This window comes from Symsagittifera roscoffensis, chromosome 1 (genome assembly GCF_963678635.1).
Source record: "Symsagittifera roscoffensis chromosome 1, txSymRosc1.1, whole genome shotgun sequence".
Lineage (NCBI taxonomy): Eukaryota > Metazoa > Xenacoelomorpha > Acoela > Convolutidae > Symsagittifera > Symsagittifera roscoffensis.
Genome location: NC_087062.1, coordinates 85,977,067 through 86,002,275, shown reverse-complemented (window position 1 = coordinate 86,002,275; position 25,209 = coordinate 85,977,067). Strand labels below are relative to the sequence as shown.

Sequence of the window (25,209 nt, the reverse complement as noted above, 5' to 3'; positions counted from 1 at the left end):
TTTTCTAATTTTAGGTGTAATCGACCCTCCCTCTGTTGAGTTTGTTTCTACTTATAGCTAACTTTTGATTTGATTTCCTCTTTGAAAATATCACGTTGAACTCTTGTTTAGTAATGGCATATTTCAATGGATCTTTTTGGCACTCTTTTCGAATAATTTTAACTTTAATTTCACAATTTCGGACGTAAACATTTTTTTGCGGTATATATATTTTTTCATGCATTAGTTCAGTGATTGAATCAGTCCTGCGCTAATAAAAAATAATTCTAATTAGCATTTTGATTTTCATTTCCAGTTCTAACAGTTTAGTTTTGTCGGTGTTTGCATAAATTAAAACACCATATTGGATGATTGGTTGCTTAAACTTTTATACGCAAATATTAATTGCTGTCCTGTCAGAAACTTTCTCAATTGAAAAAACACTCCACAGAACTGCAAAATTTTATTTTTACCTTATCAATATGCTGATGAAAATTCAGTTTACAGTCGAGGTGAATTGCATGATATTTAAAACATTCTAAATCCTCTATTTGGGTGTCATTCAAAAATTATTTGACAGTTCTTATTTTTCAGCTTTTTGGGGCCGACAGTGGCCCATGGTCTGGGTTTTTTTGACATTTCGTGTCAATTTGTTCTTTTTCAACCACTAATTTACTTCATGCAAAGCCGATTGATGTGCGAGAGTAATATAGTCTTTGTTGTTTGTGGATTTCAGAACAGTGTCATCAGGATACAAAAGTACTCCTGTGTTTTTCGTGACTATTCGAAGATCGTTTAGATTAAGTATGTGTAAAAGTGGGCCAAAGATAGATCCTTGAGGTACTCCAAAAGTTACCAGTTCAAATTCGGTCTTAAAAGAGTTTGTTTCGATGTACTGATAGCAAGTGTCAAGGTAAGAGTCCAAGAGTGTTAAGACAGGCCCTCTGAGTCCCATTAGTTCCAATTTTATAAGCGGATAGAGTGATAAACCGTGTCAAAAGCCTTTGTGAGGTCTAAAAAAGTTTTCTGAACAGTTAGTTTTTTGTTCGATAGTGATGTTGAAACTTCTTCGTACAATTTAAAGATGGCGTCAACAGTGCTCTTTTTTGATCTGAAGTCAAACTGAGTGTTTCGGAAGATAGTTAATTTGTCAACATATGATTGGGTTCGACTGAAAATTAAACGCTCGAAAAATTAAACGCAGCACTGGAAGAAGCGAAATTGGTCTATAGTGTGAGGGGTCATCGATTTTTCCTTCCTTGGAATTTGGTAAAACTTCTGAATTTTTAAACTAATTGGGTAGACTCCTGGGGTTAGGCTGTCATTAAAAACTTCAGTCAGAGGGCCTGCTAGTGAAGTTTTAAAATGTTTGACGAGAACTATGTTGATATCATAGCAATCTGTGCTATATCTAATGTTTAGACTGTTGTGGACTTCAATGACTTCAATTAAATCAATTTGTTTCAAAAAAGAACAATTGCTGCTGAAAGATTAACATTATTTTCCGTGCAAGTTGGTTTGCTCTGTGCAAATCTGGCGCCTATATTCGGGAAGTATTCGCTAAATAGCTCAGCGTCCTCCTTAGATAGATTAAGTGACTCGGATTTTTTCCTTAGCCTCTCAATTTTTTAAAAATTGTGAGAAAAATCTTGGTTCTATATCTAGACTCAAGCGTTAATTTATTTTGATAGTATTTTCGTTTTTTGCGAATGATTTTGTTTTTGACATTTTTATTTTGAGAAATATATCTGTTCCAGGCATCCGTTGTAACATTCAAAATGTCTTCTCGTAACCGTCTCTTTTTTGCTGCTACATTTTTTTTACTTCTTCGACAATGCATGGATTCCTTTCTGTTTGTGCTAGTAATTGCTTTAGGAAAAAGTATCAACTGCCTTCATAAGGATCAAATTTATGTTTTCTAAAATCCGAGAAGACGTTTGCGGATAATCTGGATTCCATTAATGCATTAATTCGCCAATCTTATGCTGCAATTAAAAACCTAATTTCTCACTTATTTCCCTTTTTTGTATTTTAGTAAAAACATCCTTTTTCAGAAAATTTGAGAAAAATTGAACACGAATGATCAGACACTGAATTTTTCATAGATTTTTTTGAGAAACTGGATGTACAGAAAAATGAGTCAATCATTGTGCTACAACGATCTGTCACTCGTATTGGGAAGCAGCCCTTTTTGTTTTGTAACACGCCATTTCCTATCATAATACACTAATTTTTTTCGCTTTGTCAAATTTAACAGATCATTTACGTTGAAACCACCACAAACTATGTGTTCAGTTTCGGACGGTAGCGTTTATCCATCCAAATAGTTTTGCAGGCTTCCAAGGTATCGTTGTTCAGAGAATTTGGTGGAATGTAAACACAGGCTACTATTTTCTGATTTATTTGATTTTTTATGAGAACTGGCAAGATTTGAATATTGTTATCTTTTTTTGCTTTATTATCCTATGTAATGACCCGATGTAAACATAGATGCGAATACCTCTTCCTCGTTTAACTCTAGCGCAACTAAAGAGAGGTTCGTATCCTTGATTTTCGAAGATGTCATTGTCAGAGTTATTTTCTGCCAGGTTTCAGTTAAACAGATGATATGTGGACGTTGGGCCAATTTCTCTCCTTCTAATTCAAATTCTTGCAAGTTTCGGGACAATGATCTGATAATTTGTGAAAACAATGAAAAAGTTTTGGAATCTGTTTCCTCCTTGTCTCTGTTAACCATTTCTGTGTAACATATAATTCTCATGCGGTTTCTTAACTTGTTGAAATTTAATTATTTTTTTGTGAAGATCTGGCTGTTTTAAATTCATGCTTCCTAACTACAAAAAAAAACATGTTATTTTAAAAGCAGCGGAAATCGCCACTATGAGTTGCCAGAAATCACCAAGGGCAGTGCGGAAATCGCACTAACTCTAGGTGGTTTTTATCTCTTGTCGGAAATTTTCTTATTCTTTGCATTAATACGACTATTGCTAACTTTTAATTTTAATGTCCGTATAAGATTCTTTCATCCCCCTCCGAAACTTCACCTCCTTCTTTTCCTTTTCAATTTCCATTTTCCTGAATTTTTTTCCGTTATTTATTTGCATTTAAAAATCGCAAAGCAGCGGGAAATCACGCAAGCTCTGGGAACTAATCAAGCAGAAATGTCTTTAGACTTCATTCTAATTGCATTTTAAAAGGAAAAAGTATATAACTCATCTTATATGACCACAAAGCAGCGCGGAAATCGCAGCAACTCATTTAATTTATGGTCTTTAAAAAACACTGCTAAGACTGTTTTTCTTCTTTATGTCTTACACCAGCAGGGCGGAAATCCCACAAACTAATCTATGCACTTGTTGGAGAATAATCATTTTTTGTTCGGTCAGAGTTCATAAGTTGAAAAATTGAAAACGAAACGCAAAAAAAATGATTTGAGAAAAAAAAAATTAAAAGACAAAACAAAACAAAAAAAAATTTTGTCACCCTTTTCCTTTACTTTTTTGGGTCCATAATTAGAGTAATAACAGAGAGTAATTTGACAGATTTTAGCACAAACATTACTACCCAGTTTGGGTTAGAAGCTATTCATGCTTTACATTTTAACTCATATTATTTTGTGTTTTTCTGTCAAAGTTTAACAAACAGCACAAGTTATCCGTTCAAAATCCAGTCAATGAGACGGTTTTTTTCTTTGCAGGGGATTCCCCCTCATTGTTGTCTTGACGAGAGTCGGTGTAGACTCGTCTTTTTTCGTTTAACAGCGTTAATCGTTTGTAATTCATCAACTGCGTCAACTCGCATCAACTTTGTTTCGCATCAACGTTTTTCATCATGGACAAGCACTGATACTATGCAATTGTCAGTGGTAGTTATCAGGTTCATATCATTGGCCACTTTCCCAATTACCACCTCTTGTTCAGGAAGGCGTTCCGTAATGTATATGTTACGCTTGTTTAAATTGTTTTTCTGTTATTTCAGATTTCTCCAGGTCTTGTGTATAGCGTGCTTATCGTCGAAGCATACAAGTTTACAAACGGTAGTGGGCATATTGTTTCCGTAATTTCCCATATACATGTGACAAGCTTTAATTTCCCCACTAGAAATTTTTATTTTCAGACTTGTACTGAAAAACTCAATTGTCGCATTCCGTAACGTCAGTTACTGTCCTTGGATCGAATGTTGGGTTCTATACAAGTACACAATCCTTGTTAGTATACTTTTCGTTTACTGGCAGCCTGTTATCTCTTAACTGCTTACATTAAGGACCCGTTATTTCACATTCTTGTTTTTCCAATTTTTTCCCGCAAAAATAACAGTTCCGATTCCACATTTTTCACTTTTTTGTCTCCGGTATTTGTACTCTTGAATACCTCTTTAGTTGAAACCACCTGAAGCTGAGTTCCACTGTCAGTTTCCATCGTAATTACAAAAACTCAATTTGGTAACAAAAAAAAATCAAGAAATAATCACTTTTTTATTAAATGTCTGGGATAGTAAATCAGCGTGGGAAACAGCTTCGGAAATTGCCGAGATTTTAGATTTATTTGGGGCTTGATTCAGTTTGAGGGGTTAGATTTGTAAATGTTCCAATAAAATTTTTTATTGAATGATCTTTTCTATGTTGTATTGAAACACGCGAGAAAAAAACGGCTAGAACATTTGCAAGGTCAGCCGACCAATTTCTAAGTCATTATTTTCTGTTATGCCACCTATTGTGATATATCACCAAAATTTGACTAAAACAGAGTCTTTTTAATGCTTTGGGAGAGCTCGGAAAATAAATTTGGTCGACCTAGAAAAAAGGTCAAAATTTCTTGAAAATTCGCCCCCAAACCTCGAAAAAATCCTAGATCTGCCCCTGACCAATACCAAATTTCAGATTTACCAAAATGAGTGGCACATCGCGGAGCTCCACCCCTGCCACAGCCTCTACTGCCAGAGTGGAACCAGCGGTGGGATCTTTTCCCACGTCTCTATCGCATAACGACAAAGATCGCGAGGACTTACAGGAGCTGTGCGAACTTGCTGGGGTTCCAATGTCCCGGGAACTTCTAAACGTAATCCACTCACTTTTATCCTCACCACTAAACGTATCGCCTACGGCCTTATTTCACGTGTTGAAAGAGGCTACAGCTGGGACGCAATCTGCGGGTGAAAAAGAGAGTAATGGTCCGGCAACTGCTTCGTCAATGGTGGAAGTAAATGGAAGTTTGGCCAAGCGGAAAGCTCAAACTCCTCGTTAGACCAGAAACTTTTTTTGTTATTAACCAAAATTAGTTTTAATTAGTTACATACAGACATGAATTCCTATACATCGGATGTTTTTTTGATGTTGAATCTGTGGTGTAAATTTTACGTGTACAACTACGATTTTGACTTCTGATTTTTGATTGCAGTAAATATTTCAGTCTAACATTTTATATTAGAGCAAGTTCCAAATCAGTGTTTCGCAGTTTTTATACTGACTGATAAAGGCAATTGCATTACAGCGTTTCATTTTATTCTCTTTTGTATAGCAGAGATAAACTCTAAATTTTGAGATTTATCTGAGAACTTAGCACATATATGACAGCTCAATTTTTCTAATCAGTTCGATCATTGTTTCAAAAAATTTTGCTTCGTTATAACTGGCGTTTAGAAATTTGTTCAATTGTTACTCCGATATACGGTTAATTTTGCCCTCTGGTGACAATGCCGAAGAAGTCAATTGTGAAGAAATCGGACTGCAAACAGATCTCAAACCCACAAAAGAACTTCCTGATAGCGGCCATATGTGTGTACATAGTGATTTTGGCCATGTCTTTCTGTGGTCACTACCACATGTGTGGGCAAAATGGAGACGGATCCCAACAAGGAGGACTCTGGAATGTCTGCAATACGCTGGGATGCATTTTCATCATGAACCAGGTCAGATTTTCTGAATTAATGATTATTAATAAACCAGATTCTGGTATTAAATGCGAACAAAGTACTTTCACGAATACCACTTATGGCAAAGCGGAACTGATCGGTCATGTTGTCTGTAGAACACTGGTACTGAGGGGTTCCAAACTTCTAGACTCAAAAAATATCTTTCATTTCGATACCAGGAGCTGTAGCGTATTTTGAAATTAACGTCGTCCTCCGCTCAAGTAGGAAGTCAATTTGATTCTAATCTGGAGGTTGAACCAATCAGATTTGAGTATTTCACTCAAAACGCTGACCAATTTTATCCGAAGTTAAACTATAACATGGCAGATCGTTGCTTGGTTTATTGAAGGGGGTGAGTAAGGGAGTTTAATTTTTGTTACTTGAGCTAGTTAAGCAGTCGGAGGCCTAAAAACGAGGAGTCCCAGTGTCATCATCATTCTCTAGCTGGGACCTGCTGCAGTGAAATGGAAGACATCCCCCCTCCCCCACGGTGGATCCTTCATTCAGTAGGAACGGGGGCTAAAAGAATACCTAAACCGAAAATTCATTATTTATGCTTAGCGAAGCTATGATTGACTGGGAAGATCTTTTGAAATTATAGTGGACGTGCGAGTTTCGAACCGTTATCCATATGATTTCTAGCAATTTGCACTACCACTTGCGCCACATTGAACCACTATTATGTTGATGGAATTTGTGTTTTAGGTTATAATTGACATTGAAATTCTGGGCGTGCCACCCGAAGAAGAGTATGGCTACATTGACTTCGACGACGATGATGAGAAAAATGCGACCGATTACTACGGCAGGATTCCCTCAGACTACATGCTGCTCAAGGCGTCCCGCTTCGGACTGCTGGCATCACACCTTTTTGGAACTGGTCTGATTGTCTCGATGGGGTTGAGAATCGGTCTGTTCTTCAAGGGCACCGTAGCTCTTGCTTTACTTGTTAGTCAGGCTGCTTGCCATTATATTTGTATAATGATGGCCGCTCTGGTAATGCACATTGCCATTGTGGGACTATACGAAGAGGTGAAGTGGGTGGTATATGTTATGATTGCTACTTTTGCACTGACTAATGTCGCCATTTGGATACCCTTTATACCTTTAATTAAAGAACACTTGGAGGAGCATGAAGTAATTGAGAAAAAGGATTGATACACGGGTATTGTCTTGATTTCAGTTATTGGAAGCGGTCACCGAATGTGAAAATACAATAAAAGATTTAATTTGACAACTAAATTGAAAATTGAGAAATGAATTTAGACTAATCAGATCATTTGTTTTCTCAAAACATATTTTTTGTAAAGTATCTATCAATTTGCTGATTTAAAGTTCCGAAGTTAATCATTTGTTCTTGCTCAGACCTTTTTGCATCAGTCTGAATTTATGTCGCTTCATTTAAAGCGGAGGCGATAAAGAATCTGAATTGAAATGGTGCTATGTCGATCGCTGGATTAAAAAGAAGTTGTCTAAAAAAACAACATATTGAAAATGTAAGGGCTACTAAGAACCTGAACTATTAAAACGTGGTCATTAGACATGATATTAGTGTTGCGTGGTTAATTGTTTTGTTATCAATTTTTTAGAAACAGTTGAAAATCGCACTTTTGAAATTACAATGGTTACATAGATCATGAACCACTGGGTGTTTCATATCTTTTTTTTAAATCAAAGTCGAAATACTCATGTACAGAAGCGTGCCGAGCCTCCGCCCCCCCCCCCCTTTAATTCTGGTTGCCAAATTTTTCCAAAGGGTCCCCATTTGGTATAGCCTTACGGCATCCGTTTTTTGCTAACCAATCTCAAAACTTTTCTAAAGGCGTCTTTGGTGCCAATATGAATAATTTGAGAGGGTCCGAATAGTATTTTTGGTGAGCTCGGAAAATGAAATTGTTCGACCTAAAAAAGGGCGGCAAATTTTTTCGAAACCCCCCCCCCTAAAAATTTCTGCGCACGCCACTACTCATGTATGTATTCCAGCTGAGGTACTGAGAGTTGGACCCAGCGTAGAAAATGGATAGACAGTTTTTACTTAAGTAAAATCGGAGAAGCTCACATGCAATTGATGGTGAATAGCAAATAAGTTAGTAATCAATGTATCTAAAATTTTGGACTTGGAAAACAAGGTGGTTTGTAATTGAAATTAAACCATTATGTACTGAAATTAAGGGGCCAAGTACTAGACTACTACCGCATTAATGTACTCCATATTTTTCAGTATGGCAATTTGTTTTAGGGTGCGTTTATTTTTTTTGTTTCTTATCTAAGTTTTGTAATGCAAGAGATATTTTGAAACTATTGTCTAAAAATATTGTCTGAAGAAATTGTTTGCTGACTGTTTATGAGTGCCTAATTTTCGAGTTTTGTAAATTTGTTCTTAAATTTAAAAAAATCATTGTGTCCTTTTTGAACGAATTGTTCAAATTCATTCAAAAAATTGTATTTAAAAAAACTGGCAGTATCTTAATATGGCAGCTTCGCCAAAACTGTTTTGGTTTTTTTTTGCAGTTTTCTATTCAGATTTTATGAAAATGACTTGATCCGTATCGGTTGCTCTTGGTGATTTTCTCTTTCGACGTAGGTAAAAATCTTGAAAATTATTGCCAATTTAACGTGTCCGATATGTTTGGGATACATGTTGTTGGTGTTAGTGAATCTAATTGAGTTAAAGTGTTGAACAATCTTCTTCGCTTCCATCTTAAGATAGTTTACTTGTCTGCAGTTCCTTAATCTTGAATTTCAGGTTTTTGCTCATAGCTTGTTTTGACAGCATGATTGTCATTACACAAGCAAAGCTTGTGTGATGGTATGAACACTGTTTTTTCCAACCTAAGTCGCAAATATTGTTGCGACAAAATATGTTCATTTGAAAGTGTTCATTTTAACCAATAACCAGCTATTTAGTACAGCCAATGCTAAGAATTTCAATACAGACTATTATAATACAAATAGCACTTTTGCTTCAAGGTATCATGGATCTGAAGCGTAGAGGTAGGGAAAGAGACCTGCAACAAAATAAGAGGGTTCGAACTTGGGCATGTTCGGATGTTTTTAATGAACTTTTTGCGTATGCTAGTTAAAACGCGTCCGCTTTATAAATTGAGGCATGTTAGTTGCTAAATTTTTTTTTAAGACTAATGAGTGTAGTGAGTACTCTTATATAGGTCTTGCTGATTTTTTTTTCCACGAACAAGTCTTAAAATTTGTTCACGCTCATAGGTCTTGCTGATTTTTTTTTTTGTTTTTTTTTTCAGGAAAAAGTTGTGATTTCTTTTTAAGTTCAGTGCATTTCCATTGTTAAAAAGAAGGCAAACTCCACTATCGAACGGCAAAAGTATAGAATTCAAGAAAAATATGATCAACTTCTGATTTCGACAACGGAAATTAATTATCAGATGTCCTAGCAAAATAAAAGTTTTACGTATTGATCCAGTCAATTTTTTTAAAAGATTTTTTTACGTATTGATCCAGTCAGTTTTTTTTCAGTTTTCTTGCGTTCATTGTTTTTTTCCAACTGTTAGTTGGCTATGTTTTAATATTGATTGGTACTGCTAATACGTCAGAAGTAACTTGCGACACTTAGCAATTATTTAGATTCATAATTGGCGTGCGTCACTTTAGAAATTTTGTAGACTCAAAGCTTCACTCATTCAGTTTTTCCCAGAAGCGTTATCGGTCATATTTTTGCTTGTGTGTTCGACGTGCAATTTGCCTGTGTGTGTGAAAATCTCGGTCCACGTTTAAATTTTTTTATGAAATTTTAGGGCAGACGCTTGGTGGTTCCTAGGATCCCGTTGTCTGTCCTTACCAAGTCTCGTAATCTGATGCTACAGAACCTCATGAACGATTAGTTTGAGAAATATTTTTTTTCTTTTCTAACTCATCCCCTTACGGTCAGGATGCATGCTCAGGAGCCATATAGTTGTCTGTTCCATTTATCTGAATTGTGAAGACCAAAAAAGCCACAGTCTTTTCCACTTCAAACTTCCATAAACTTACAAAAAACAACGATGACTCGTCAAAAGATGCAATAGGTTCTTGTAATCGGCCTGCCATTTGACTGAATACATGATTTGTGAATTTCTGTTAAGAAGAAGTGGTTTTTTCGACTTTTTTTTATCTGAAAACAATCACTTCTGGTTAATGATTTGAAGTTAAACTTTTATTTAAATTAAAAAGTTTCAAAACAATTTGTGGTGCAAGTGCGCGCTAGAATTTATTGCTTTCTGTGTTTCAACTTTCTCGATGACGGTCTGAACAGGTTTTTTTTTCAATTTACGCAAAATTTTAATCAATTTACTTTCAAAACACATGGCTAGCTCAGTGGGAAAAATTGTCTGAAAGGCTTAGAAATTTGCTCATGTTTCATTTTGGCATTTCGTTTTAAAAGCTCGCTTAAGCCTAAAAACAAGTTCCAGTTGGTAGTTAGTGTAAGTTATCTTTTGTTTGAACTGTTTTGTGCGAAGCGAGTTTCGATTCGAGGGCGCAAAAATAGTTAATTTTTGAAATTGTTTATGGTAGTTTTTACCGTTGCGATCGGCCACGGTATTGCAACGTGGTCCTAGAATTATTTGCTGTAAATTTGTTACCTGGATTGGACTTCTTTGACAAATGGGCTCTCTGCCTACCTGTCTGCAAAAAGACATATTTGTTGATGAGCATGTTTGTTTTTTAAATTTTTGTTATATTCGACATATATTTTTTTTCACTTATTTGTAGGCTCTCTTTTTTGTAATATCTTTTTTTGTTTTTTTTTCATTGAAAGTTTATTTGACGCTTAAGGTGTTTTCTTGCCTCGTATTCGGCGTTTAGTCACCTCGTTTTGCATCGTTTGAATGGTTACGCTTGCAATCAGCAAGCGTTATCAAATCGGAATATCCACTTTTTTCTGGTTAACAACTTGTTTATCAGAATCACTTGGTACATTGGCTGATAATGAGTTCAAATTTCCAATCATCTCTGGAACGCTTAGCATGGAGGCAAAAAAATACACGTGGAACGCAAAGGTCCTGGGTTCGAATCTGACCAAGACCTGTTTTTTTTTCTAGTTGGAAATCTTCCATAATAAAATTGTCGGCTTAAGTAAAATCGGAGAAGCTCACATGCAATTGATGGTGTATAGCAAATAAGTTAGTAATCAATGTATCTAAAATTTTGGACTTGGAAAACAAGGTGGTTTGTAATTGAAATTAAACCATTATGTACCAAGGGGCCAAGTACTAGACTACTACCGCATTAATGTACTCCATATTTTTCAATATGGCAATTTGTTTCAGGGTGCGTTTTTTTGTGTCTTATCTAAGTTTTGTAATGCAAGAGATATTTTGAAACTATTGTCTAAAAATATTGTCTGAAGAAATTGTTTGCTGACTGTTTATGAGTGCCTAATTTTCGAGTTTTGTAAATTTGTTCTGAAATTTAAAAAAAATCATTGTGTCCTTTTTGAACGAATTGTTCAAATTCATTCAAAAAATTGTATTTAAAAAAACTGGCAGTATCTTAATATGGCAGCTCCGCCAAAACTGTTTTGGTTTTTTTTTGCAGTTTCCTTATCAGATTTTATGAAAATGACTTGATCAGTATCGGTTGCTCTTGGTGATTTTCTCTTTCGACGTGGGTAAAAATCTTGAAAATTATTGTCAATTTAACGTGTCCGATATGTTTGGGATACATGTTGTTGGTGTTAGTGAATCTAATTGAGTTAAAGTGTTGAACAATCTTCTTCGCTTCCATCTTAACATAGTTTCCTTGTCTGCAGTTCCTTAATCTTGAATTTCAGGTTTTTGCTCATAGCTTGTTTTGACAGCATGACTGTCATTACACAAGCAAAGCTTGTGTGATGGTATGAACACTGTTTTTTTCAACCTAAGTCGCAAATATTGTTGCGACAAAATATGTTCATTTGAAAGTGTTCACTTTAACCAATAATCAGCTATTTAGTACAGCCAATGCTAAGAATTTTAATACAGACTACTATAATACAAATAGCACTTTTGCTTCAAGGTATCATGGATCTGAAGCGTAGAGGTAGGGAAAGAGACCTGCAACAAAATAAGAGGGTTCGAACTTGGGCATGTTCGGATGTTTTTAATGAACTTTTTGCGTATGCTAGTTAAAACGCGTCCGCTTTATAAATTGAGGCATGTTAGTTGCTAAATTTTTTTTTAAGAATAATGAGTGTAGTGAGTAATCTTATATAGGTCTTGCTGATTTTTTTTTCCAGGAACAAGTCTTAAAATTTGTTCACGCTCATAGGTCTTGCTGATTTTTTTTTGTTTTTTTTTCAGGAAAAAGTTGTGATTTCTTTTTAAGTTCAGTGCATTTCCATTGTTAAAAAGAAGGCAAACTCCACTATCGAACGGCAAAAGTATAGAATTCAAGAAAAAGTTGATCAACATCTGATTTCGAAAACGGAAATTAATTATCAGATTTCCTAGCAAAATAAAAGTTTTACGTATTGATCCAGTCAATTTTTTTTTTTTCAGATTTTTTTACGTATTGATCCAGTCAGTTTTTTTTTCAGTTTTCTTGCGTTCATTGTTCTTTTCCAACTGTTAGTTGGCTATGTTTTAATTTTGATTGGTACTGCTAATGCGTCAGAAGTAACTTGTGACACTTAGCCATTATTTAGATTCATAATTGGCGTGCGTCACTTAAGAAATTTTGTAGACTCAAAGCTTCACTCATTCAGTTTTTCCCAGGAGCGTTATCGGTCATATTTTTGCTTGTGTGTTCGACGTGCAATTTGCGTGTGTGTAAAAATCTCGGTCCACGTTTAAATTTTTTTATGAAATTTTAGGGCAGACGCTTGGTGGTTCCTAGGATCCCGTTGTCTGTCCTTACCAAGTCTCGTAATCTGATGCTACAGAACCTCATGAACGATTAGTTTGAGAAATAATTTTTTTCTTTTCTAACTCATCCCCATACGGTCAGGATGCATGCTCAGGAGCCATATAGTTGTCTGTTCCGTTTATCTGAATTGTGAAGACCAAAAAAGCCACCGTCTCAAACTTCCATAAACTTAAAAAAAACAACGATGACTCGTCAAAAGATGCAATAGGGTGCAATAGGTTCTTGTAATCGGCCTGCCGTTTGACTGAGGACATGATTTGTGAATTTGTGTTAAGAAGAAGTGGCTTTTTCAAGTTTTTTATCTGAAAACAATCATTTCTGCTTTATGATTTGAAGTTAAACTTTTATTTAAATTAAAAAGTTTCAAAACAATTTGTGGTCCAAGTGCGCGCTAGAATTTATTGCTTTCTGTGTTTCAACTTACTCGATGACGGGCTGAACAGGTTTTTTTTCAATTTACGCAAAATTTTAATCAATTTACTTTCAAAACACATGGCTAGCTCAGTTGGAAAAATTGTCTGAAAGGCTTAGAAATTTGCTCATGTTTCATTTTGGCATTTCGTTTTAAAAGCTCGCTTAAGCCTAAAAACAAGTTCCAGTTGGTAGTTAGTGTAAGTTATCTTTTGTTTGAACTGTTTTGTGCGAAGCGAGTTTCGATTCGAGGGCGCAAAAATAGTTAATTTTTGAAATTGTTTATGGTAGTTTTTACCGTTGCGATCGGCCACGGTATTGCAACGTGGTCCTAGAATTATTTGCTGTAAATTTGTTACCTGGATTGGACTTCTTTGACAAATGGGCTCTCTGCCTACCTGTCTGCAAAAAGACATATTTGTTGATGAGCATGTTTGTTTTTTAAATTTTTGTTATATTCGACATATATTTTTTTTCACTTATTTGTAGGCTCTCTTTTTTTGTAATATCTTTTTTTGTTTTTTTTTTCATTGAAAGTTTATTTGACGCTTAAGGTGTTTTCTTGCCTCGTATTCGGCGTTTAGTCACCTCGTTTTGCATCGTTTGAATGGTTACGCTTGCAATCAGCAAGCGTTATCAAATCGGAATATCCACTTTTTTCTGGTTAACAACTTGTTTATCAGAATCACTTGGTACATTGGCTGATAATGAGTTCAAATTTCCAATCATCTCTGGCACGCTTAGCATGGAGGCAAAAAAATACACGTGGAACGCAAAGTTCCTGGGTTCGAATCTGACCAAGACCTGTTTTTTTTTCTAGTTGGAAATCTTCCATAATAAAATTGTCGGCTTATTATTTGTCTGCTTACGTTTTGTTGGCTTAGTTGCCACATCTTAGAGTTTTTTGCTGTATGCAGTTTTGATTTAAAATGCATTTTATCTCTTCATTTAAACCTGCAATTTGTAATTCTACTAACCTTGGCTTCGAATCTTTTATTATGCTTACTCAAAAAAAAACATTTCGGCCTCAATGATTTCGGCTTACTAATATAATCGTTCGAGGGAACCATAGTTTGTATGCTTTCCTCTGGATGGCACAAAACGTTAGTAATCTCAGAATAGAGTTTATAGTTCAAAGTATTTTTTTTTTCACTCAAAATTTGTTTTCTGGACGTGTTTTCCGCAAAAATAACATCCTTCCAGACAACATTTTGAAGTTTTTTTGGTTGTGGTTTCTTCAAAATTTTTTCTTTGAGCTTAGTTGCTTCTTTTCCTTTCCTGTCTGCTAACATGCAATGCTATTTTTGTGGCTTCGCCTCTGTAAAAGTATTTTATCAGCATTCTACCTTGTTTTGTCTCCGTTTCGGCAATGCTAATTGCAAGTTTCGTTTCAATGCTGATTTAAGGATGGCAATTGTTCGGTTCACTAGAAGGATTTTAATACAGGGGCCATATGAACTTTATGTGAACTATGGTAAGTGATTACTATCGACTGCGGAAGTTATACCGACTTGAATCCATCAAATCCATCGTAAACTGGCTTTTATCTTTAACCCATCTAGTTTTTACCACAGGTATACAAAATAGGGTGGCAAGTAAACAAAATATTTTGGGTGAATCAGTAGAACACGGGTTAAGCGTCTATATCCAAAATACAAGCTGAGAATAGGAGAACTATTCTTAGGTGGCTGTTTGAACAATCATTGGTTAATTGAGACTTGAATATAACTTGATTTGAATAGTAAATAGAGCTTCTGTTTTCCTTTCTGTGCGCTCAATGAACTGCATGTATGGGAATGTTGAGCTCAATTGTCACTATAACCTTCAGTTGTGATAATTGTGCCTTAATGTACATTTTTTTGAACTTGAAGTTTTCTCATGAAAAAGATTTGGCAAACATGAAATAAAACTCTTTCTTTTACTGATTGGAATGCTGGAATCCTATTCGGTTTATAAATATTTTGATCGGAAATTGAAACTACTGAGTTGAGGTTGTTGTTTTGATTTGGTTGTCATTCAGAAATAATTGACATAATTTTAATGTTTATGTGGCAAGTTGCCAATTATATGACACATAAACAATAAAAAATTGAAATTGTTGTCCGAAAATTGAATTGCCATGAAGACAGCTGGTTGACCTAAAAGGGTGTTATTTGCACTTAATACAGTGGTTACTAGAACTTAGATTTAATTTACCAGGTAAAACTGAATCTGGTAGAAACTATTTTGAATTGAAACTACTTTGACTATCTACATCAACTGGTATCTCTAGCACTTGGATATTTTAAATTAATGAAAAATCAGTGCTAAAATTAATGAGAAATCAATGCTAAAATTAATGAAAAATCAATGAAAATTTTTTTTCTATAATAAATCAATGCTCGAGGAAAAGGCCGCCTGTAATTGTTTCCATTTTTGCTAGCAATCTCTTTCAAATCTTTATTTTTCAAAACTCCCTTTTCTGTTTCAATGTGAAAATAAAAATTTTACATTTGGCTTTGCTCATGTTACAAACATGAACCTTGCTTGAATAAGTAACTTGAATTACGCGCATAATTTTTTAAAAGATTTTTATTAAAAGAAAATAAAAAGATTTATATTTGGTTTCGCTCTAGTTACAAATGAAACGTGAATAACTAATTTGAATTACAAACATAATTTAGGCTATTTTCTGTTTTTTTAATGTTTTTTTATAGGAGACTGTTTTTATGGGTACTGTCTGGTGCATGCCATGTAGAGTAGTATGGTCCAATAGACGAGGTTGAAGGCGAAGAAGGAAAGGGGAAATGCCCACCTGGCCCATTCATTCACCTTGTGCAGACTCATCATGCGAGATTCCAGGAAGGAGATGCCGCTGCTCTTTCGCTTTTGAGTCTGCCCACGAGGTGTGAGGCGGCTTCTGCAAGTGAAAAAAAAACATAATTAGGAGAAGTTGACCCTTAACGTGTCTCATTTTTTTGGTACATCAGCGAAATCAATTCTGCTTTCAATGAAGGCATAATCTGCAATTTTTGATGGAATTTAGCAACATTTAACAAACTTTTAAAAGCAGCCAATGAAGTAAGTTTTTTTTACTTTTTCCTTTTGAGTTTTTTAACATACATTTTTGTGATCGTTACAATTTATGCTGCTTGCACATCAACTGGGTATCCTTAATAATTTTTGAATTTGTTTTTTTTTCTGGCAATGAATATTTCTGTTATTTCATTGAAGTTCATGTTAGCTTCTCTGTACATATTTTTCCATATCATGAACTTTTATCGTGTCTTATATCAAAAATCGTCAGTTCAAACAAAATTAGTCTTCTTAAAACTTGGCATTTCCACACGGAGAGCCGCAAAAGTTGCTCACGGAGAGCTTTGGTGGTGATTATATTAGCAATTTTTTTACAAGGTATGTTTTGAATCCAGCATTCAGTTATTATTTTGCATTGTCAAGGTTAATTTTTGTTTTGTTCGGTCCTCATTTTTTTCAAAGTGAAGCTTGACCTTTGTGTAATTGATAGAACAACTAGGTCTGCCGATCTTTTTAACAAGTGCATGCGAGCAAGTGCAACCTTAAACTTACCGATTTTGAGGAGGCACTGGTACATGTAATTTCAAATGCTGATTTGGATTGTGGATAAGAAATTGGTTTGTCTCTCTTCTCTGTTGGCCATTCAGCATCTCGTTTTTCTCAATTTGGAGTGAGTGTCTAAAGTGTAGTACATGATAATTCTTACTCATTTCGAGATTTTTTTTATATTTGTGTGTAAAGCGAAAATTTCTGTTTTACTTCCCTCGTCTCAATTTCCCAAGGAACAGTTCTATTGCCAGGTGCAAAACTTTTAAATGCTTAGAAAGAGGGAAAGAAAGAATTAACTTTTCCTGATCGTTCAATATAGTTATGTAGCATCAGATTATGAGACTTGGAGAGGTCAGACAACGGGATCCGGATCAAGTTAACATCCTCCCCCCTCCGAACCCCAACCCCCCTCCCCAAATAGACCATGTTAAGATCCTCCACCCCAGCGCTTAATTTAAATTAAATTTGCTAAGAGCTGCATGTAAAATGCTCGGTTCTGATTGGCTGAAAATTCCCAACTTAGAACCAAGTTAACATCCTCCCCCCTAAATGTGTTTAGGGGGGAGGATGTTAACTTGGTCCCGGGATCCTAGGATCCATCATCGTAGGCCAGGCGCCAATATTTATCAGTATGAGAAAAAACAGAATGAGGAGACTTAAGAATAATTATAACAGGATCTAAAAAACTCAACAAACTATGTGCACGTTTTCCATTTTTAAGTGTGGATTTGCTGAATAAATAGAAAAAATTAAGTGAGAGTTTTCAGGATTTAACTGAGAATTTTCCTGTAAAAATTTGCTCGAAAACTAGAAGGCTCTGGAAGCTCATATTTCCCATGAATTCCTTGGGGGTTGCCCAGCCTCATATAACCAATGGGTGCAAACCTTTAACTTTTTACAATTCATAAATTTATTTAACCAATGCAAAGTTTTGAATTAAATGAGATTCTTTTAATCTGTGTGCTAAAAATTTGTTATACAATTTGCATCAGGGTTGGATCTAGGTTTTTCTAGGCCGGCAGTGGGTCGAATCACTGAGGGAGGGCATGACAGCAAACCCTCCCCACCCCCCTTCCCCCTAAATCTGCTACTGATTTGCATCCTCTATGCTTAATTGTTGAATTAGTCCTTTATGGGGCTGAATGTTCATTCCTAGGTTCCACAGGAGGAAATAAAGATATGCTAATATTAATTTGATAACGTTTATACAAGTTTTTAGATTTATATGCTGGCGTAGTTATTTACTTACAAGTTGTGAAAGTTTTTTGAAAACAAAGAATTACGTCATCTGAGTGACTGCTGTTTAAGTGGCAAATGGTAGCATGTCATCGCTATCAAATTTGGCCTTATTTCTTATTGCCGTCCTTTTTCGGTACAGTTGAATTTGAAGTACATGTGGCGATGAAGCTTCATGAGGTATTGAATGGATGCCTTTTGGTAAAAATAACTGATTTCCTCCTTAAATAGACCAATTTAAGATCCTCAGACCCGGCTCTTTAAATTGGATTCAAATTGCTTAGCAGTATGTCTAAATTAATCGATTCTGATTGACTGAAAATTCTAACTTAGAACCTACGTAACATCGTCCCCTTAAACGCCTTTTAGGAGCCGTTAAATAAATTGTTCCGGTGCACTTACGAGTTGACGTAATCTTGTTTAAGTGGGGGCGGTTTCGCTGTTAGAATCTGTTGTTTTGTCGGTACATATTGTGTGTTGTCGATCATATTTCTAGTCGGCAGATGGGAGCGCCCGTTGATGTTGTTGTTTCTTGCGGATGCAGCAGCTGCTGCGGCCGTAGCGTTGTTTCTGAAGGTGGTGTAGTCGGAGAGGGCGAACTCGAGCATTGCGAAGATGACAAAGAGAAAGCAAGCCCACAAGTATAAGTCTATTGCCGTCAGTTTTCTAAATACAATTAAAACGTAATCTGTATTCACTATATAAGCGTATCTTTTGTAACATAGATGTTAGTTACTGGGTTCATGTATTTGCTATGTTTCCCCATTGAGTTAGTTTTACTCGGGTTGGCTTATTTGAAATAATGTTTCCAATTGAAAGAACTTACTGATAAAAATATTTTAACATTTTTTTTCAATTAAAAATTTTTAATACAGAGGACATGGTTATGGTGGTAAAGGACGAAGTGTTAGTTGTAGTTATTAAAATTCCAAAACTGCACCTCACATTTTAATGTTCGGCTTTATTTTTTACTTAAAAATTCTGGTTATAACGGATTACGGATCGTGCTAACTACCACCCTAATGACACATGGAACCTAGTGAAGAATATTTACCCCTTACCCCTAGTTTAGGTTCAGAAGTCAAGCATTTATTAATCAAGTTTACCGCCTAGCGAATCTCTCTCCCCCTTGCAGTAGGGGGAGAAAGTTAACAAAATCAGTGATGTTATACATTTTTATAAATCCCCGGTCCTGCTCAATGCAGGACCAACCGTGGGGGAGGGTGATGTTATCCATGTCGCCGCACTTTGAGGAATAGGATGACTCTGGTACCCCTCCAACCATGACCAAAGTGGGATTCGAACGCACGACGAGCTGATCTATGGGGAAATACTTAAGATCAGTTGTGATGTTATACATGGGGGCATGTGTAAGTGTTTTGGGTATGTAATGTGTGAGGTGTGTAAGTACCTGTTGACGTGTTTCTCGTTCTGAGCCGTGCTCTGGGTGGCGAGAGTGAGCATGGTGAGTACAGTTGTGACTCCGAGACTGGCCCTGGCAGGAGTGGCTGCCACGTTGATCCAGAAGATTGTCCAGCTCAACATCACAATGAGACCAGCCGGAAGGTACACCTGGATTGGAAGAGAAAAAAAGTAGAAAAAGGCGTATAAGCCAGTCGAAAGTCTTGTCATTGTTCCAAACACCGAAAAGTATCACAAATAATTATCGGAATTTTAAAAAAAAAATCCCAGTGTCAAGAAACACTAGTTTGAAGTTAGAGTAATTTCGAGCGAGTTAAGCTAGAAATTAGGTCTTATATTAAGTATTTAGTAGTTCAATTCTTACATTAAGTCTTGAAAGATATATATTTTACTCATAATAAAAACAATTAAATTAGTTTTCTGCGACAAATTTTTTTTATATCAAAAACGTTTTTTTTTTTTTAAGATACAGTTTTCGAGGAAAACTGTTTTCGTCTATACCTAAATTAGAGTTATTATAGAATAAGAGTAAGTTCAAGGCTTTCGATCAGATACAGTCATCAGACCACGGCATAAAAACGACCCAATTTGAAAATAAAAACTTCTTTGTTTGGATTTTTTTAATGATTGAAGTCGAAATTGTCTGTACTACTTGCACAGCAACCGGATTTTCTTGTTTTTATTTACATGTGTTTGATTGTGGTACTATTAAATAATAAGGGTGGTTATAATTAAAGAGATACCGTTATTAAATGATTATTATGTAAATTCCCAGTACTTTGGGCTGGTTTGTACTGAGGCTGGATTAGTTTCGGCTGGTTTATTAGCCACCGTTCTCTTTACACCTGCAAGAGCAAGTGTCTTGTAATAGGGAACTAGACTTCTTCGCTGTAAAAAAAATCTGAGAAGTCTGTAAGAAACGATGTTTTCAACACGTACAAGTGCTGATCATATAACAAAATTGATATGGCAACTTTGATCATATTACTTACATCAAAAAAAGTTTTTAGAATAAAAACTGATAGAAAAAAAAACAATTTTTGAATTTGTGGGCTTAGTTCTAATTTTGGTTGGCTTAATTTCCGTTTTTTCTTGAATACTTGCTATTTGTAAGAAACTGAACTTGTTTTAAAAATTTGCAGGCTGCATCACAACTGATCTAGAAGTAACACGGTTGCCTTTGAACCTTAAAGATTTGGGTATGAGTACCGATCAGACCTTGTTTTTTTTTCGTTATGTAAGAAAGCGCAAGTTTTCCGAAATTTTTCTTCGTCTGCTTGCTTTTTGTTGGCTTAATTTCCAAAGCATGGTTTTTCTTAATTTAAAGAATTCCTGCTTTTATTGACAATTAACCTCTTATTTCGTCTATTTACTAATTCGGATTATGAATTTGTTTTTTTAATTTTTCTTTTTATTAAGTTGGTTTCGGCTTGTATTTTACCGGCTTATTCACTTTATAGTGTCTTTCAGAAGGAGAAAAAATATATTCTTTCAAAAATAAATCTGGGCGATTGTGTGGTAAAAGCAGCACTTATCGCATATCGATTTCGGGAGAAATCGGATAAATTTGATTACTTTTGCATGTATAAACTTTGTTTGTGACAACCAATATAGTATTTTGGATTAATGGCCTTTAGTTTGGAATCAAAATTGGTATCTACTTGTTAGGCTCGTCTGATGAGACTGCAAAAATAATTGGATTAGTTTTATCCGCCTTTCTATTTTACTTATGAAAAAATATTTAACTTTTTTATTTCAAGCTCGTAGCTGCTTATTCTTCAGACAACAATGCTTTAAATTTTTCCTTGTGTTTTGCTAATTTGCTCTTTCCGCCCGATTATGTTTGAACTATTTCGCCCTCAGAAGTTTCAAAGTTGACATGGGAGACAGTTCAATGGGGGGAAAACTAATTGATTGTGACCGGATATTTGTTTGTTATGGCGGCCTGGGATTTTTCACGTCTTGATTACAGATAAATTTTGCAAGTGAAAGTAGAAATGAACTTTAAACTTCGGAAGTCCTCTTAATCTACTGGAACAATCAAATTATACGTTACTCGGTAGAAAAGAAATTACGTATTTTCAAAGTTTTTTTTTGGTATGCTATTGATGTGAATGGTATTGATGAACTGAAAATTAGCTAGATTTTTCTGAAAGCCCGATTTTTATTGACCTTTTTTAGTGTTCTTGTGAGTAATTTATATTTGAAATAGCAATTGAAGTAATATTTTAAGCACTCCCAATTTGTTTTATGACCAATTTGCTTTTCAGATGAAGTAAGCATGGCTTTTGTACCAACACGTAAAACGAAGACGCTTCCAAAAAGAAAAACGAAGCTTGTAGAAGATGCAAAACCTGTTTGGGATGACAGCATTACAGACCTGCAGGCATATAGAGCCTCGAGCGAGGAGATGTCGCGACGCAAGCAAGTAACGAAACCTTCGGAGCTGACGCGGCAACAACTGAAATCAAAAATCAGCGCCGGCGACGCCAGGTTCGCAAATTCTCAAGTTTTGAGGGATATACTTTTTGCAAATCGTAATATAGATGACATATTGGCAGATTCGGATAAAACTATGTCCCTGGTCGAGGATCTGTTTGGTGAAAATCCAGGTAAATATTCAGGGATTTCGAGCATAACGCCTGCACCTAATTTTCAAAGACTTCCCGTGCATACAGACGAAGTGCATGCAAATTCATTGTCTTCAAATTACAGCGACTCTGAAGGAAGCGAATCGTATCTCGACCAGAGGTCAAGGTTTCAGTCAGACGCGAAATCTTCTGGATCAAACTTTCAAGCCGAAATGAATCTGGATCATTATAAAGCGCTTCTAAGAAGCACTGAAGATGAGCTGAGGATGCTAAATAATGGAGTCGTCAAAGCTGCTTCTTCTTTAGGAGCCGGATCTCAACTTCAGAATCAGGATTCTATGATACACATGCCATCTTCGTCTGTCGGTTTGACCAATCGGAGCGATCCGCAAAGTTTACTCTCACAAGCTAGTAATTCTTCGATGTCTATACCTAATAACGGCGGAGAAATGAGACTTATTTTAAGTGCAATTGAAGATTTGAGGTCAGCCGTCATGAGTAACAGCTCTATGTCGCAAAATCAATCCCAAAGCACAATTCAGAATGCTCGGTCGTCATCTGATTCTCCGGTGATGAACGAGTCTCAAACCAATTCACAAGATCGTCAGTTAGCTAATTTGCGTAATCTGTATCCATTGATTCAGAAAGCTAACGGAAGTGGATCGAATTTGAACAAAAAGGACAACGAAGTTGCATCAACGATCACTGAAGCGTCGCAAACAGTTCAATCAACTTCGTCAGCGAATGAAATTAATTTTAATAACTTGAAAACGTTTGATCAGCTCGTGAGTGCGGTGAAAAGTTTATCAGATGAACAAAAATTGCTGAAAGGGAAAATCATCGAGAAAGATGCTTACACGAGGACGTTGGAAGCCAAAATTGAGAAGCAAAATGCAACCATTCGAGCATTGGCGGAAGATATCATTCAACTACAGGGCGTGATGGCCCACTGGGCTGAAGTGCAGAACCATAATTGAAAAAAACTGACTTTCAATGGCTGAACTTTTTCAAAGAAGTTTTAGCAGCTTTGTAAATATTGTACATACAGTTCAATTTTTAGTGCTTTGATTTTTGCTGAATTAACTTTTTACAGCCTTATTTGTGTTCATTTTTTCCTTGTATTTTCTGCTTTTTGCCCTTCTTGATATCCTGTGGGGTTGCACGTCATTCATTCCTGAAGTTTTAGCAGTTTTTTATATACCATTTTTCGTTTTTTTTTTGTTTTTTTTTTCATTTTTCTGTATGCCACAAGATAAAAAATGAATTGAGTCTCAAATCTTAAAAAATCTGAAATATGATTTTATTTGGTTACAGAAAAAAGTATTTTATTTGGTTACCAAAAAAAAATAACAAAAGTTAATTTTCTGGCGTTTTGGTATTCGTCTTATCTCTTATCGACTTAAGCTTCTTTCTATTTTTTCAAAAGCTCAATTTTTTATTAAAAATTTTGATCTTCTTGCAAAAACAATGAACCTTGGATCTGTGAAATTGTCTCTAAATTTTATCCAAAGTTTTTAAGAGTCGATGAACGTAGTTCAGACTCTTGAGTAGGCCGCGATGATTTTTTTGGTTTTTTCAGGAAATGCTATTAGTTTGCTCAGGCTCAAGTTTTCTTTTCGTGTTTTGACTTTCGATTTCGTGTTAAGTTCAGTTCATTTCCTTTGTTGAAATGAAGGCGAACTCGATAATGGAACAGCAAAAGTGTACAGTTCACGAAAAACGTGATCGACTTTAGTTTTGAAAGGAAACTTATTTCTTTGAATTCGCAACAGAATAAAAAAATTATCTAACACTCAGTTTTCTCAAGCTGGGCAAGTTTTATCAGAAAACTGCCAAGCACGAATTATTCTTGTAATTCAAAAAGCTTTAAGACCATAAATTTTTTTTCGAAGTTCGATAGATGAAGCTTTTTCAAGCAACAAGTCAGTTTTTTCTTTGCGTTCATTGACTCTTTTCCATCTGCCTGTTGGTTATGTTTGAAGATAAACGTTTTTGAATTGGTTTTGTGCAATTTTTCTTCATTTGCTCTATGTGAAAAAGATGTCTTGCATTATATTCTTTATTTAAGGTATCTTGTTGAAATTTAAATATAGTATCAACTGCTATGACTGCTGTATTCTAATGAATGAATGAAACTGTGAACCTTTTTACCAAAGTTAATAAAATTTTAGGCGAAAAAGAGATTATTTTGATGGGTTAATCCTGCATTTTCATTTTTTCTTCTTTTAACTGGTTTTCAACATTTAGAGACGGCCAGACGATTTAGACATGCGAGCTGGGGTAAGATGATTAAAACATTTTTTTTTCGAAAGTCAGATGAGTACAACTAAATTAGGTTTGTTTCGGTTTGTCACACTATAGTTTTTTGTCAATTTAAAACTATTTTGTTCATTCTGTTGAATCGTTGTCCTTACAGTTTATAAAATGTATGGATACTTTTGCAGTTTTAACCGTTCCGTTGTGATACGATTTTTGATTTTTAGGAGGTTTGAATTATTTGACATTTATGTTGCTATCGCTTCTTATTTTTTGTTTGTTTTGACTAGCTGTTTACTTCGTCAGTAGCTTACTGTATTGGGCAACTAGATTTTTTCCACATAGGCAACTTATCTTACTTGCTTTATTATTCAATCTTAACAACTTCCAGGTTTGTTCTTTGTTGGCCTAGAGGTAATTTTGTCCCCTTTGCACGCTACGGTTTAGGGTTCGAATCTCGGTCGGACCTTGTTTTTTCAGAATGTATAAAATTAAAATTGTTTTCCGATAAAAGTTGAACTGTTTGTCTGTTCAACTTTTGTCGGCTCAGTTGTTACATCACGAGTTTTAGTTGTGCTCTAAGCAATTTTCATTTAGTTGCAAGTTTTGTTCATTGCAGTTTCAGAGGGGACTTTTACGAAATCATTTTTTTTTGGCTCAAATTGTGTCCTCTTAAAAATCGTCGGTATTATTTCAGCTTCGTAAGTTATGTTCCGCTGCTAATTTGACATTCAAATGTTGCTCTGTGTTATTTCTGTACAGCAAAGTGCTGAGAAACTCCGCTTCAACTGTGTCAAAACGTACTTTTGCCGATAATATTTTAAATGTTTTTGAGGAAAGCTATGAATCGTTCGTTTGGAATCAGTTAACTCAATGTATACGCTCCGAAACTCATTGATACCAATGTATTGAAAAATCAATTAACGTGATAAGCTCTGAATTTGAAAGACTGAATGGATTACATAATGATTCGTCGGCCGGTGAT

General features: G+C 35.4%; 2 protein-coding genes across 3 annotated transcripts in view; one reads left to right on the top strand and one right to left on the bottom strand.

The window, feature by feature from the left end:
* The first annotated feature begins 4,862 nt into the window (after positions 1-4,862).
* Positions 4,863-7,121, top strand: LOC134857150 (uncharacterized). The gene is made up of 2 exons (XM_063873526.1): positions 4,863-5,886; positions 6,595-7,121. Exons 1-2 carry the CDS (start codon positions 5,671-5,673, stop codon positions 7,045-7,047), a joined length of 669 nt encoding a protein of 222 aa, XP_063729596.1. The 5' UTR covers positions 4,863-5,670; the 3' UTR covers positions 7,048-7,121.
* An 8,649-nt stretch (positions 7,122-15,770) lies between these two features.
* Positions 15,771-25,209, bottom strand: part of LOC134851486 (gamma-aminobutyric acid receptor subunit pi-like) — a 42,904-nt gene continuing 33,465 nt past the window's right edge. For both annotated transcript variants that reach the window (XM_063867614.1, XM_063867605.1), the window contains 4 exons: positions 19,367-19,527; positions 18,358-18,621; positions 16,723-16,848; positions 15,771-16,054 (listed from right to left, as the gene is read on the bottom strand). In XM_063867614.1, coding sequence (XP_063723684.1) covers positions 15,862-16,054; positions 16,723-16,848; positions 18,358-18,621; positions 19,367-19,527 — 744 coding nt within the window. In that variant the 3' untranslated portion in view covers positions 15,771-15,861. The remainder of the gene's footprint in view (positions 16,055-16,722; positions 16,849-18,357; positions 18,622-19,366; positions 19,528-25,209) is intronic.

What these genes read in the sequence shown, in the direction of transcription:
- LOC134857150 (XM_063873526.1), top strand. Translation starts at nt 5,671, where the DNA reads ATGCCGAAGAAGTCAATTGTGAAGAAATCGGACTGCAAACAGATCTCA. An exon ending in GCATTTTCATCATGAACCAG is followed by an intron (nt 5,887 to 6,594) that starts GTCAGATTTTCT and finishes TTTGTGTTTTAG; the next exon opens with GTTATAATTGACATTGAAAT.